Below are 14,480 nucleotides of genomic sequence, written 5' to 3'. Positions count from 1 at the left end.
GTCCAAAATAGAGGGATGAGGAGGAGTGAACAGAGCACGAAAAAGCCAGTGAAAAGGGGACGGAAAATAGAAATATTAAGTTTTTTTATTAGAGGCATCCATCAGCATATTAAAGCCCATTCAAGTCTTCCAGAGGAGCCTAGCCCTAGCTGGCCTTCTTGCGGCACCCACGGAGAAGACGACAGAGTCCAGAAACAAAACAAGTAAAAAAACATGTAAATCATAAATTAATGCCCTTAATAGCCTTGCTCACTGCCAACTGGTACAAGTCATCCTTATGGAGTGGGGAGAAGTTAAAACCTTCATCCCCAACTGATCACTGCCACAAACCAAAAGCCACTATATAGAACTGGGACTCCAGAGAGGAGAGAGAAAGAGATGGGGGGTTGGGAGGAATCCTTACTTCCCGATTTTTCCTTTTCCTCTTCCCTTGCGTTGGGGGTGAGGAGCCTTAGCTATGAGTTCCAGCGGGACTTTCTGGTGCAAAGGCAGCATAAAATGGCAAACTGAACAGTCATGTAGCAACAGGGAGAGCTGTAGGGTGGGGGTGGGTGATTTAATACTCCATACTCCTTACATCATGAGTCTAAAATAATCTCCATCTGCAGGCACTGTTTTCCCCTCCCCCTAAGACTGTCTGTTGTTCAACACGCCCTCTGATAGAAGGCTATGGTACCTCCTCCCCAGTTTTGTAATGATCACACCTCTTGGCACCTATGCACAGGGAGGGGTGCACATGACAAGCTGTGCATCCTTAAGGAGCAAATCTGGTTAAGGCCAACCCGGAGCAAAATGTGAGAGGGGAAATGACCAAGGAAATACATGGACCAGAGTGAGCTTGAGCCAGTGTGAATTTCACAGACCTCCTCCCTTTGACTAGTAGAAGGTTCACCTTTTGCCCATGTACTGATGAAGATGGTTCCTCTCTGATAAAGGCCAGTTCCCTTCTCTTTCTTTAGGGAGGGTGATGCTGCACATGGGAAGGGCTCCATGTTGGCTGATGACTTGTTTACATCTACCACTAGTTCTACACCTCAGCTTGCCTTGGTTCTCTTTCTCTTCCATAGGAAACAGTAGCCAAAGCAGGTGGAGAGGGGGCAGATTCCTCTAGCATCCTCACACCTACCTAGAGCCATCAGGGGCAGTAGAATTGTATACAACATTTGAAGTGGGAGAGTAGAGAGGCAAAACCCTCTGGTCCCAGGGTAGTCAGCAGTGGAGCAAGTGGTCCTGCTGACTTCAGCATTTTTCCACCTAGTGAGGGCAGATCAGGAGGAGCTGTTCTTGCTGTCCATAGTCATCCCTCTTCAGGTGCTTTTTTTAGCTGACACAGGTAGCAGAAGAGGAGCGATGTGCCCTTCACACTCAGAAGGGTCCCCTCCACAGGTGGAATCATATGGTGCGGGGAGGGAATTCCTCAAAGGGTTCCCCACAGTAACCCCCTACCTCAGCCTGAGTTGGGCAGTGGAACACTGGGGAAAGCCATCCAGGCAAAGAGGGAGGGAAGGAGAAAGTGGAGGCTGGAAAGAGTGCGGACTTTGAGCCCAAGTCATCCCAACTGCCCCCATCCAAAGCAGAGGAGGAATCCCTGGCTGAGCTTATACAGAAAATCACTGAGGACGAATCACCATGTGAAACAGATTTTATCAGTCTCTAATGTCTTTCCCGCCCGCTGTGTCAGCATATTCAGGCATCATCAATAAGCTTTTCGCCATTTGCTTCCTCCTTCCTCCTGGCCTCTCGCTCTCCTACTTCCTCCTCCTCCTCCTCCGCCCCATCTGAGAAGACGTCCTTCTGACCATAGCTCAGGGTTGTGCGTGCTAGATCCACTTCAATGGGAAAGACATCTGCTTCCCGGAGCACGGCGTAGCAGTCATCATTGTACTTGGACATGGTGGAGACAAAGCGCTGGAGCTGGAACACGATGTCCTGTACTGCAGAGGGGATGGGTTGGGAGTGTGTCAGTGGGGAATATAGCAGATGTTCTCCCTCTCATGTGCACGCTTGCTTTTTCAGTGACCAACCATCATGTCCACACCCCGTTACCCTGGATTTGAGGGGTGTGTGTACCCCAGAATGTGATCAGGCTAATTGCAACTAATCTGTTACCCACGGTTTTCAGAACCCACAGCAGGACTATCACTTCCCTCACCCTCAAGGCTGTGACCAAGCCTCCCTCCCCAAGATTATTCCTATGCAGCAGTCATATTCATGCTCTGTGCACCGCTGTCTCCCAAGCATTGTAACAGAAAGGTCCATGAGGATAAGGGAACCAGATTGGATGAGGTCAGTGAGATGCTGGCAGCAAGGGTTTCTGGGCTAAGATGAGGAGGGACCACAAGGGCAAAGAACCCCTGTCTGGATGAAGCCCATAGAGGCCATGAAGGAGGGCAGTGACACTCACCATGTTTCTGGTCCAGCAGTTCAATCTTCTCCAGCACATCCTTCCTCATCTTGGCAAAGCGTGTGCGTGCCTCCTGGCGGCAGCGTAGGACTAGGCGGTACTCATAATTCCCAGTGCTGACCCTGTAGAGGGGCTCGCCCAGTGCCTGCCAAGAACACCACACTATTTTAGAGACTCCCAAAAAGTCCACAGTGCCAGAGGCTTACTGATGTGACCCCATGAACCTCAGGTCACCATGTGATCCTGCTGCAGCCTTCTTGGGACCACTGAAACTCAGCACAGGAACCACTGATGATGAGGAACATGGAGCTAGTCCTAGGCAAGCTAAGAGCTGGAGCATCTGGGCATCCTAATCTACTGTTAAAACAGCCATTTGAAAGGCCAAACATATGATTGCAGGGATAAAGAAATGAGCATTTCCATGACACAAGGGAATGGGACTTATAGTCCCTTTCAACCTGGGAAGGTGAGAACAGGTGGCCAGCTGGTACTGGATTTCTGAGCTGAGTTATTGAGAGAGGCACCAGTACCCAACAAGACTGGTGCCAGAGGCCTAACTATTGTACATGCATGTGCTTGAGAAAATGCAGGTGGGATAGGTAAACCCTCCTGCAAGCTTCACTATTTACATGTTGCCTCACAAGCAAGCATCAAGGTTTCTTTTCAAATATATAAAACCCTTGAATAATGTAGTGCAAGTCTACCCAGGGGTCCATGTGTTGCCTTCCTCTAGTCATGGCACTGGAAGTCAGTAAGGGTGGCACTACTAATTGTCCGACAGCACGTTTTTGAGAGGAAAGTGATGAGGTCTATCAGCACAGGGCACAGCAGATTGTGTGTAGGGAGGAAGTACTTACTTGATTGTGCTGTGGGTCTGGAATGTACTCTTCATTCATGTGTGCCAAAGCACAACAATGGCACCCTGCTGGGCTGGGGCAGAGATTTTCCTCTCCCATTTAGCAGGATGTATATCATCATCACGGGGTGTTGGGTTACTCAAGTTTTACTAGTTACTAAGGAGGAAGCATTGTCTGGTCCTCTGAGCAAAGAATTGGGCACCAAGGAATGCAGAGTTCTAATCTCAGCTCTGATACTGACTCCATCTCTGACCTTGGACAAGTCCACATCCCCTTTTTATAGTTAGGGAAACTGAGGCATACACAGGGCATCTTTATTTACCTGATAAGTTGTTGGTAAGGATTAAGATTTGTACAGCACTTTGAAGATTCACAAGGCTATATTCAATGCTAGGAATTATTTTCCATGCCAGTTTGAGGATTTTACTGAATTTTTGGAAGTCTTCCAATTATAATTACAAATATTTGTTTAAGTACATTGTCACTAGGAGAGATTCTCCTGAAATCAATTTTCCTTAAACAACTACAAATGCAACTTACAAACAAATTTGCGTTAGTGTGGGATGCAGAGTATCTAATACAGTTCTTAAGATAACCTGCACATTATACTCAGGTGGAATCCATTAGGATAACACTGTATAGTTATCCTTAACACATACTAGTATTACTAGAAGAGTAGGACACACAATTCAGTGAGCATGCAACAGAGGTGATGACTGGTCCCAATGGTTTGTGATGATGGGATGTGTTTCATAAAAGGTATCAGTTATATTTTCTGCATAGCAGTCAAAGACCTTCAGGTTTGAATGCTTCAACAATTATAATGTCTTATTAGCAGGGCTAGAGCCATTATATGGCTGTATGCAGGCACATGTGTGTTTCTGTGGTTGCATGTGAGGGAGGACAAAATGCTATAGAAATACAATCTGCAATCCTCATTGTTGCAGCCTCAGTACTCACAATGCAGCTGTATTCCTCATCATCCATCTCCTTCACTTTCAGGCAGTAAGACTACAAAGGAAGGGTTAAAAAACAGAAAACACCAAGGGTTTAAAAAAAAAAAGTCTTCACCACACAAAGTAGTGTGTTACCTAGTTTCCAGGCAATCAGAAGTGTAGGGGGTTGTCCCTGCTTTTCAAGACCTTCTCAAATGGTGTGGCCATGGACACTAAGAGAAGCACAGCTGGACCAGATGCAATATCTCAGATGGAGAATGAACCCCGTTTGGAGAAAGGGGAAGCAGGCAGGAAGGGGAAGGGGCTTGTTATTTATACTCCAGTAGCACCCAAAACATCCTGGACTCTGGATAGACATACAGGAAGATTCTGTCCCTCCCTAAGGTCTTCTCTGTGTCCATGTGCTATGATTCTATAAAACCTAATCTCTACCAGATGTTTAAAAACAAAAACAAAAAGAAAGAACAGATCACCAAGTACTCAAACTTGACATCCAGGTATTTTTTGATGGTCAGTCTTGTGTCAGGAATGGCTTTGTTCAGGTACGTGTTGAGGTCAGTCAGCATCTGCAGAGAAAACATGTTAGTAAAGTTACAAGGCTCAAGAGGAAAAGGAGCATTAAAAGGGAGCTAAAAGGACTTGATGGCCTGCGTGCAATGAGCTTGGGTACTCTCAGTCTCGTTCACAGCAGGGCAGGTGTCCATGGCACAGAAGTCACCAGCATGATTGGTACTATTTGTTCCCTTTTGTTGATAGTCTTAGCAGAGAACTCAAGGTCGGAAGGAACTGTGTAGATGTAAGTACATTATCAACAGATGTGGAGCTCCAAGAGGAGGATAGGCATACTGGAGAGTGTGCGTGCAAGTGCGACAGCCTAGTTGACAGGTGGCCCGAGGGGGAAGTTTGAACAACCATGTTCAAATAACTCTGCAAACTATAGATACATTTACAACTTCTACTCTGTCTTAACTGTCTAGACAGTTCCTTTAAAGAAAGTTTCTAATTTTTCCCATCACAATTTTTAAGACCCTCAAAGTACCCTCAAACTCCTCCTTTTCTGGTTTCCTCTCCCCCCTTTGCTCCTTTCTCCTGTATGCTGATGCCAATCCCCTCGCCTGTGCTTTGATTCTTTACCGGTTTGATAGTTTTCAGTAGGCGGATCCCAAATTTCTCGATGCTGCGATGGGCATCTGCAAATTTCACAAAGGCTTCACTGGCAGCTGGCTGTGGTTCCCGTACACCAATGACCGAGAAAACATCTCCAAATGCTGAGCAAATTAAAAAAATATATACAGATGGAGAAGGGGTTTATCTGGAGAGAAGCCTCCATGTCTGATACTAAAGACCATTCCCACAAGCTAGAATTTGGCCAGGAGCAGTGTAACAATCCTATTCTTGCAGAATGCCATAGGTTCCTTAAAGACCACAAATAGTCAGCGACTCACTAATGTCTCCCGTTGAAGATGGTACGTATGGCGACACAGTGCCCATTAACGCCATGCTAGGGAATCGTTTCTGAACTGACTCAGAAGGAAGTGTACCACTTCCTCACTCATCCCTACAGTATCTAGTTTTCATTGGGGGTCATGTTTCAAGTACTGATTAGGCCTGATGCTTCGGAGATCTGATAATATCATAACCATCCACTCCCCCATCTTAGGGCGGCAGCCTGCTACAAGTTTGAGGACTGAATTCCTTCCAGTCTGTTTACCTCTGTGTGTCTGGGAGAGCTCAAAGAAAGCTCTAAGGAGACTCTTGGTGTGCTCTGTCATGCCTGTGTTGGGGAAAAGAGAGAGAACATACAAATCATCCCACTGACACAGAGTATATCCTCCCTCCTCATGTCTGACAAAAGAGGGCAATTTACCTTTGTACAGCTCTGCGGTTCTCTCCAGCTCCTCCAGCCTCTTTACCAATCCATCTAGAGGGGAGCAAAGAACCAGAGAACAGGTGGTTATGATGCTGAAGTCCAGGGGAACATAGGGATGTGAGTGGCTGAAGGAGAGGACATTTATTTTATATTAATGGTTGAAAATACCCTCTCTCCACCTCCTCAAAAGTCCGGTTCCTTACCCAACAGGTAAAACTTTATAAATAAATCCAAACTGCCCCTGCCGCCCCATCCAACCCCCCCTCTCCTTCCTGACTGCCCCCCTAGAACCTCTACCTCCATTCAACCCCCCTGTTCCCCGCCCTCTGACTGCCCCGCCCCCATCCACAGCCCCGCCCCCTGACCACCCCCTTGAACTCCCCTGCCCTTTATCCAACTCCCCCTGCTCCCTTACTGCGTGGCCTGGAGCACCGGTGGATTGCATTGCGCCGGTGGCACGGCGAGCTGAGGCTGCGGGGGAGGGGGAAGAGCAGGAGAGAGGCCGGGGGCTAGCCTCCGGGCCAGGAGCTCAGGGGCCAGGTAGGAGGGTCCTGTGGGCCAGATGTGGCCCGTGGGCCATAGTTTGCCCACCTCTGCTCTACCACTATTCTAAGACAGAAGAGGTTGTACATGAAGAAGTGCCTGACAGACACTAATACATCTTTTATCCAGACATCCCACAGTGCCTAACATATTAATTTATTATTTGGGAATTGGGATTGAACATATGGACAGTCGTGAACTCCTTGACTATTAGAAGTTGAAGTCTGGGCCACAAGTAATTGGAAAAGTTGTTTTCCCTACACTTGTAACCAGGTTTAAAATGTGACCAAAAGCTCCATTCTTAACACACATGAAAGGGTTAATGGAGAATCACTTCATTCACCACTGAAATGTAGCTACATCCAGAGTGGAAGGTGGCAGCTGTATAACAGCACACTACCCTGCCGTTTAGCACAGGAAGTACAGAACTGCCATATCCATTTGGGACTGCAGAGGGAACTGCATTTTCTGGGTGTGACTGACACCATTATGAGGGACATATCCATTCAGCCAGGAAGACTTTTTTGAATCCAGGTTTATTATGCACCTGGCACACTTGCAGGCAGTGTGTTGCACACAGGGTCACTATAAGGTGTGACATGACACAACAAAACTGAAACAAATGCCTGCAGTCAGAATACAATTAAAGAAATGATAGGAAGGACACTAGCAGATATGAGGGCTGTTGCTTGGTATAATTATTTTGACCTTGCAAAATGATTGTTGTGTCACTGAATCAAAATGCCGCGAGGTTGCATTGCCATGCAGTCATAACGCTGCAACACTGCACAACAAAAAACACTCAGGAATCTCTCACTGTCCTGCGATCTAAGTACGTGAGACTGTGTCTCATGCAAGTATCAAGAGAGGTGCCTGCCCTAGTCAGACCACTTGCCCCCACAGTACCACTGGGCTCCAGCTTAACATTGCCCCCCATGGCATTATTGGATACCAGCTTAACTGACATTGCCAATAGCCAAACAGGAAGGTACAGTTTGCAAGCTGCTTACCGTTGCAAAGGATGGCTCGGCTTAGTCCCAAGGCATCTGCGGTACCCGAGCTCATGTTCTCTACCAATCGGTGCTTCACTTTCTTCAACACTACACCCCCCAAAAACGTGTCAAAACTCAGGATCATGGTAATTTCCACAGTCACAAAGAAAACAGTTAACAAAACTCAAGTTTCAGGTACCAAACTGGCTAGACTGAGCCTAACTCAGCCAAGCTCAGAGGAGACTGTGCAGAGAACCGAAAGAGAATGCCACAGAAATTAGATGCAAGGAAGATCTGAACCTGGGCCAATGCAGGTATGTTTGCTACAATATGTGCTCTATTCAAGTCCTATATACCCCAGGCAATGTGGCTTCCACAACTTCCTTTGGAAGACACAGCCTAATAGATCTCACCACAGGAAATATGTCTTGACATTCAAGACCACATCTTGCTTACTTTACTCAACTGATTTATTCCAAAGAAGTTAACAGAATAGTGTGAGAGTAAGGCCAAGTAGGATTTAGTGCTCAGCCAAAATTTTCCCTTTGCTTAATTTTAATCTCATGACTCTTAGTTAAAAGTCTTTGTACCATCCTTAACATTTCCTCTCTGTTTGGTGATCACACCCTTCAGATTCCTGAAGATAATTATTCCCTTTTTGTAATCCTATGACTACTCTACATGTATTTAGGGCCTGATTTTTCAGAAGTGCTGAATGTCTGCCGCTCCCAGTGATGTCAGCTGAAGTTGTGGATACTTGGCACCTCTGATAAATCAGGCACTTTGCTCTTATTTTTCCTCAGAAATCCATTTCCCAGACCCTGTGCATTTTTGGCTGCTCTTGTCTGAGTTTCCTTTTGTTTGTCAGCATCTTCACTAACAGGGGACAACGAAAACAAAAGAAAATCCAAAGAAATAAATAAGAGGGGCTGCCCTTTACTATATGCCCTGTTCAGCTTTTTCAGAGTGTGTCATGTTTAAAGGAGACACTCAGGTAGGTTAAACTCAAAATGTAGGTTTTGTTAAAAAAAAAAAAAAGTTTTAAAAAACCGCGTATGGAGAGAAATGATATAATGATTATCTAAAATAAGATTAACTGAAGACAGGAGTTTCGGACTGAAATCTTTCCAGGCACTGTCAGAAATCTAAAAACATCAGCAAGGGCAGACTGAATGAAAAACAGTATGTGAAACTGACTAGTTGAGTTTCACTGTCCAAACTGAACACAATGCAGAAAGCAAGCAACAGCAAAACTGATAAAGTTAATTTAATTTTAAATAGTCAGGTATTAGTAACACAGGGAAGGACTTTAAAAAAAAAAACCCAAAACACCCAAGTTTTAGCTTGTGTCCATTTAAAAGAGACAAAATAACAGCAAATACTGAAACAAAGTTTGATTTTGATTTTGGCTGGGATCTCCTCACCACCCTCCTCCGACCCTGCATATCAAGGGAGAGAGAGAAACCAGCATGTCTTACCGATATCCAAGGACTTGCCCTGCTTTGGGTCAGCTTGGAGTTTGTTGTAGTGAATCGTCACTTCTCCCTGGGTGGAATAGCAAAGCCAGAGCTGTTGTTCTGGAATTGAGCAGCAGGGACCTCCTCTATTGAAGGACAACAGTTTATAATCTGTGACCCGACCTGTTCCACTGGACTGTTCCTACTTCTTACCTTTACTACCTGTATCATTTTGGCCACCTCCACTTTGGTTTTCCCTTTTACTGACTTCCCATTCACTCCTGTGATTTCATCACCAGCCGCCACAGTTCCATCTAGGGCTGCCGGAGTGTTATCAAACACCTAAGAGAGAAGAGGAAGACTAGAGGAAATATGGAGCTAGAAAGGAGCGCAATTAGTCTTATTTATGGGCCAATCTCTATTTTGCTTCCCTTCCCAACCCATAACACTTAGATACCCCACATGGATGTGAGGAGAGTTGAGCACCCAGTTCCTTCTGGGGCCTGTCACCTCTACTTTGTGCATCATCTACGGCAGGATTTCTTGAAGTCTAGTACAGTAGTTCTCAACTTTCCAGACTACTGAGCCCCTTTTGGGAGTCTCATTTGTCTTGCGTACCCCCAAGTTTCACCTCACTTAAAAACTACTTGCTTAAAAAATCAGACATAAGAATAAGAAAGCGTCACAGCACACTATTACTGAAAAATTGCTTACGTTCTCATTTGTACCATATAATTATAAAATAAATCAATTGGAATATAAATATTGTACTTACATTTCAGTGTATATCATATAGAGCAGTATAAACAAGTCATTGTCTGTATGAAATTTTAGTTTGTACTTACTTAGTAGTGCTTTGTATGTAGCCTGTTGTAAAAGTAGGCAAATATCTAGATGAGTTGATGTACCTCCTGGAAGACCTCTAAGTACCCCCAGGAGTACACATACCCCTGGTTGAGAACCACTGATCAAGTACATCACATATGGCACTCCCCCCCTCCAACCCCTTTGAATTTTAATATGCTCCCAGCACTCTGCTGATTCTCAGGAGGACGTGGTGAATTTAGGAGCCTTAACTCTATCCTTCCAGAACTATTCCCAGCGAGTGTGAGAAACTTCCGTTTGCTGGCAAAGAAAGAGGATGCTTCGCACTCTGACAAAAGCAGAAAATATAAGGTTCTCCATGCCCCCCGTAGCTTCCGTCTGTCAAGTTTAACATTGCTTCACAAGGACAATCATAATATTTTCCTCTTCCATGAGTGCCCACCTGAACAATATAGAGACAGGGACAGTACTGTGCTCCTCCCCCAATGCTGATCCCAATCAGATTCTGAGAGTCCTTCTTCAAGGTTACTGTGCCAGGAACGGTGGGGATCCCACTATAACAATATAGAGAGAGAAATGATCACGGACACAGGTTGGTATAGCAGTATCTGCATGCAAGAGCTAAAACGTATAATCTGAAAATATACCAGATACTTCTCATCTGAACTAATCATATTACCGCTGCTGTTTAGCCTTCCAGCCCAGATTGGAAGGACCTTGCCCAAACATGATTTAGATATGTTTATTTGAAATCACTAAATTGAACAAGAGGCTAATGATTACATATGTGACAACGGAAGTAGCCTAGTGAGCAAATCCAGTGTTGCAGTCAAAACTAGGCACCTCTGTCTTCTGTCACTGTGAATGGAGAGAGAGAACTCCCAAGGTATCTTTTTCAGAGTGTATGTGAGGGGAACAGAGATAGAAAAGACACTCCATGATACACTGTGAAGCATACTTAAGACCCTCAAATATTTTGGTGGCTATTTTTTTCAATCTCTATGCAAGAGTTAGGTGAATAAATGCACAACACAAATATGCGGGGATGAGATATGACTGACAGCGAAGACTACTCTCAAAATAAAGAGTCCCTCTATTTACCCTGCAAAAAAAACCCTTTTATTTCCAAATAAAATTCTAGTGCTGTCATGCTGGGGAGCTCCACATGCCTGTCATAGACCTATGGATTATTAAGGCTACATTTTAGTTACAGGTATATTTAGTAAAAGTCACGGACAGGTCACAGGCAGTAAACAAAAATTCATGGCCTGTGACTTGTCCGTGACTGTTACTAAAAATACCAGTGAATAAAACTTGGAGGGGGGCTGCCTGGGGGCCCCATGGGTGCTGGGGGGGGGGGGGGGCGGGCCTGGCTGCTGGGGGAGGGAAGGGCGGGTGGGCTGCAGCGCATGGCTCAGGACCCCTGCTGGGGGGTAGGGGAGCACGCAGGCAGCAACACGCAGCCTGGGATGCTCACTGGGTGCTGGAGGCAGGGGGGTTGGCAGGGCTGACAGCCTCCCTACCTGGCTCTGTGCCTTCCCCTCGCCCCAGCAGCAGAGTTTGGGTGTGGGAAAGGGCAGGGGGTTGTGGCACAGGATGGGGTGAGGCGGGATCTGAGTGGCGCTTACCTGGGGGGCTCCCCGGAAGTGGTGACGTCCCCCTCGCTCAGTTGATAGGTGGAGGCATGGCCAGGCAGCTCTGCTTGCTGCCTCTGCCTGCAAGCACTGCTCCTGCTACTCCCATTGGCCGCAGTTCCCGGCCAATGGGAGCTGTGAAGCCAGCACTCTGGGCGGAGGCAGCCCGCAGAGTTGCCCGGCCACCCCTGCACCTATCAACTGAGCGAGGGGGATGTCACCACTTCTGGGGAACCCCCCAGGTAAGCACTGCCCAGAGCCCGCCTCACCCCATCCAGTGCCCCAACCCCCTAGCCCTCCCACACCCAGACTCTGCTGCTGGGGGAGGTGCGGGGGCCCGAGACTGCCCCAGCAGCAGCCGGTGTGCCTGAGGCTTGCCTGTGCAGGGCTTGCCTGAGCTGCCCCTGAACCAGGCGCACCGGCCACTGCAGAAGTCATAGAAAGTCACGGAATCCGTGACTTCTGTGACAAACTCACAGCCTTAAGGATGATACACTCTCCCACCATTTCTTCCTACTTCCCTCTCTACCATTCCAGCAGAGCGCGCACCTTGAGAACACATTAACACTGTTGTGCAATCAGCAAATTAGGAAGAGTCATTGTAGAGCAATAAAAAGCCTTCCCCTCTGCTCACCACCACTGCAAGGCTCCATCCCCACTAGCCATAGGGAGTAAGACATCAAAACTGAAGAATGAACCTAGATCTCCAACACACACCACCAGGCGCGAACAACTCTGCCTGCTTTGAGCAGGTCTGGGTTGCAGCTCCTTAGGCATCGTCTACACTTAAAACTTAGGTTGACCTAGCTATATCGCTCAGGGCTATGAAAAATTTCATGTCCCGTGCAATACAGTTAGGTCGACCTAATCCCCACTGTAGACAGCGTTAGGTTGACAGAAGAACTCTTCCATCAACCTTAGCTACTGCCTCTTAAAGGGGTGGATTTACTACAGTGATGAAAATACCCTTCTGTCGCTGTAATATGTGTCTACACTACCACAGCATAGCTGCAGCACTGCAGCTGTCTCACTGTAGCGTAGACATATTCTTAGTGATATTCAGGTGTTGGGAAAGGGAAGTGAAGCACTCACAGTTTATCCTCCTCAATGTCATAGTCCAAGTCTCCAAACATCGCTCTGGCTGGCTGGAGTCTTTTGACCTGAGACTCCGTTTACACCAAAGTGCCTGGGAAGAGGGAAAAAAAAGAACAAAACCCAGTAAAGTTAATTATCTGAATTTATCTACGCTCAGCAGCTAAATCTGAAGACTCAAACTATGCCCTTTGTCAGCCCCTTTCTCTCTCTCTTCCAACGGGGGATGGAGCTGTCAATCCCTCTCCTGCCTTGGGGAAGAAAGATATTTCAGACCCTTCTGATTCTCCACTCTGGGTTAGGGATGGGGATAACGGTGCTGGTTTTTATTGTTTCACAAGCTATTCAAGTACTGGCAATGCTTAGGACAGAACACAGTCCACTTTGGAAGCTGATTATTTGTGTGTTGTATCTGCTTGCGCAACACTTTTGAATGGATCTGGAGTCTTATCCCCTTCATCCATTTACTATTTCAGTTATTCTGGGGCGCACAATTTCCCCTCACTGCTTTTTCAAGGAAGTCTTCTAATTTCTGATGGTTTGAAGACGTATCTTTCTTCAGATCCCTCAGATTTCAGACAGGAATGTAGCAAATGTCTCTCTGCTTCACCCTCTCCTCTGTCACAGTAACCGCACAGCGGTTCTTCTCCGGGTTCGTACCATGTTCTGAGTCTCCCAGTTTCCGTCACGCCGTTGGGGTGGCTGGCACCTGATACGGGGAGCCTGCCTGTGCTCTGCGCCCCACGGGGTGGGTCTGTGAGAAGGTGCCCATGCTGTGGGGCCACCTGCCAGATTCGGTGCTGCCGGGGCCTGGGGAAGCAAGGGGGTCGGTGGCTGCTCGGCACGGGGGTGGGAGGGCTGCCAACCATTGAGGGATCCCTCTCTGGTGCTCGGGGTGAGGTGACACAGCAGGCGAGGTGCAGGGGGCCAGGCTGGCACGGGGGCAGGAGCTCTGGCGGGAGCAGCTCCCGTGGGGGGGGGGGGCGGGGGAGAGCAGGGCCAGGGCAACAGGGAGCTAATGGGGACCCCTCAGACTCGCCCCCTCTGGGGCTGGCAAAGCCGGAATGGGGGAGGGGGTCAGTCACTCACCGGAAACGGCTGGCTCGAGCTGGGTATCTGCATCCACCTGCCGCCTCTACCTGTCAGAACACCGCTCCCGCACGTCACTTCCGGGCCGGAAGCCTCCTACCTAACCTCTCCTTCCCCCTCACCCCCGCTTCGCGTGCCGGGGCGAGCAGCTGTCTAGAGACCCGCCCGCTGCCCCCACGCTCTCCTCTCGCGATAAGACGGGCCGGATCCCGGAGACAGAGGAGGGGGGACAGGAGAGCGGGTTGCCATAGAGACGGAGTGTGCTCGACTCCTCTCGGGACAACCAATGGAGGAAGGGGCAGGGCCCAGCTCTGGCCCGCCCCCTGCCGCCGCCACCATGTTGGGGGAGGCACTGAGGCGAGGCGGAGGAAGGGACGGTTAGGCCGGGGCTCCGGCTCCGTCGCCACAGCGGGGCCGCTTGGGCGCCTCTGCCGGCACTCCGCGTCCCGTCCCATCCCCTGCCTGGGCCCCTGCAGCGGGGCGGGGCGGGGCGGGGCGCGGCGCGCGGCCCCCAGCCCGGCTAGAAGGCGTCGGGCCACCGGTTAACGCCAGCGCGCGCCCGTCTGGCCCCGGGGCCGCACGGCGCGAGTCTCGTCCTCCGCTATGGCGGGAGGAAGGGCGGGGCGACGCCGGTGCCGGCTCTGGACTGGGCCTGGGCAGCCTGGGCTCCTTTCCCAGCTGTGCCGCGGGCCGTGCAACCAGGGGCGAGTCACTCCGTCAGCCGTGGGCGAGTCATTCCCTCGGTCCTGTTCCTCGGTTCT

At 48.5% G+C, this 14,480-nt stretch overlaps 1 protein-coding gene across 1 annotated transcript; it reads right to left on the bottom strand.

Moving 5' to 3' along the window:
• Positions 1-1,237: 1,237 nt before the first annotated feature.
• On the bottom strand, positions 1,238-13,898 carry PICK1 (protein interacting with PRKCA 1). The gene is made up of 13 exons (XM_074941557.1): positions 13,720-13,898; positions 12,631-12,724; positions 10,347-10,458; positions 9,293-9,421; positions 9,101-9,167; positions 7,641-7,730; positions 6,085-6,138; positions 5,929-5,991; positions 5,352-5,485; positions 4,691-4,783; positions 4,222-4,272; positions 2,405-2,549; positions 1,238-1,934 (listed from the first exon to the last, which is right to left on the bottom strand). The coding sequence occupies exons 2-13, from the start codon at positions 12,669-12,671 to the stop codon at positions 1,687-1,689; spliced, it is 1,227 nt and encodes a 408-aa protein (XP_074797658.1). The 5' UTR covers positions 12,672-12,724; positions 13,720-13,898; the 3' UTR covers positions 1,238-1,686.
• Between the last annotated feature and the right edge of the window lie 582 nt (positions 13,899-14,480).

The sequence above is a fragment of the Natator depressus genome, chromosome 1 (assembly GCF_965152275.1).
Source record: "Natator depressus isolate rNatDep1 chromosome 1, rNatDep2.hap1, whole genome shotgun sequence".
Taxonomy (NCBI): Eukaryota; Metazoa; Chordata; order Testudines; family Cheloniidae; genus Natator; species Natator depressus.
Note: the sequence above shows the minus strand (reverse complement) of the source record. Positions and strands in the feature narration are given on the sequence as shown.

What these genes read in the sequence shown, in the direction of transcription:
- PICK1 (XM_074941557.1), bottom strand. Translation starts at nt 12,671, where the DNA reads ATGTTTGGAGACTTGGACTATGACATTGAGGAGGATAAACT. An exon ending in CCGAGCCATCCTTTGCAACG is followed by an intron (nt 6,139 to 7,640) that starts GTAAGCAGCTTG and finishes GCTCCCCTCTAG; the next exon opens with ATGGATTGGTAAAGAGGCTG. An exon ending in ATGTCAAGTTTGAGTACTTG is followed by an intron (nt 4,273 to 4,690) that starts GTGATCTGTTCT and finishes CTTCCTTTGTAG; the next exon opens with TCTTACTGCCTGAAAGTGAA.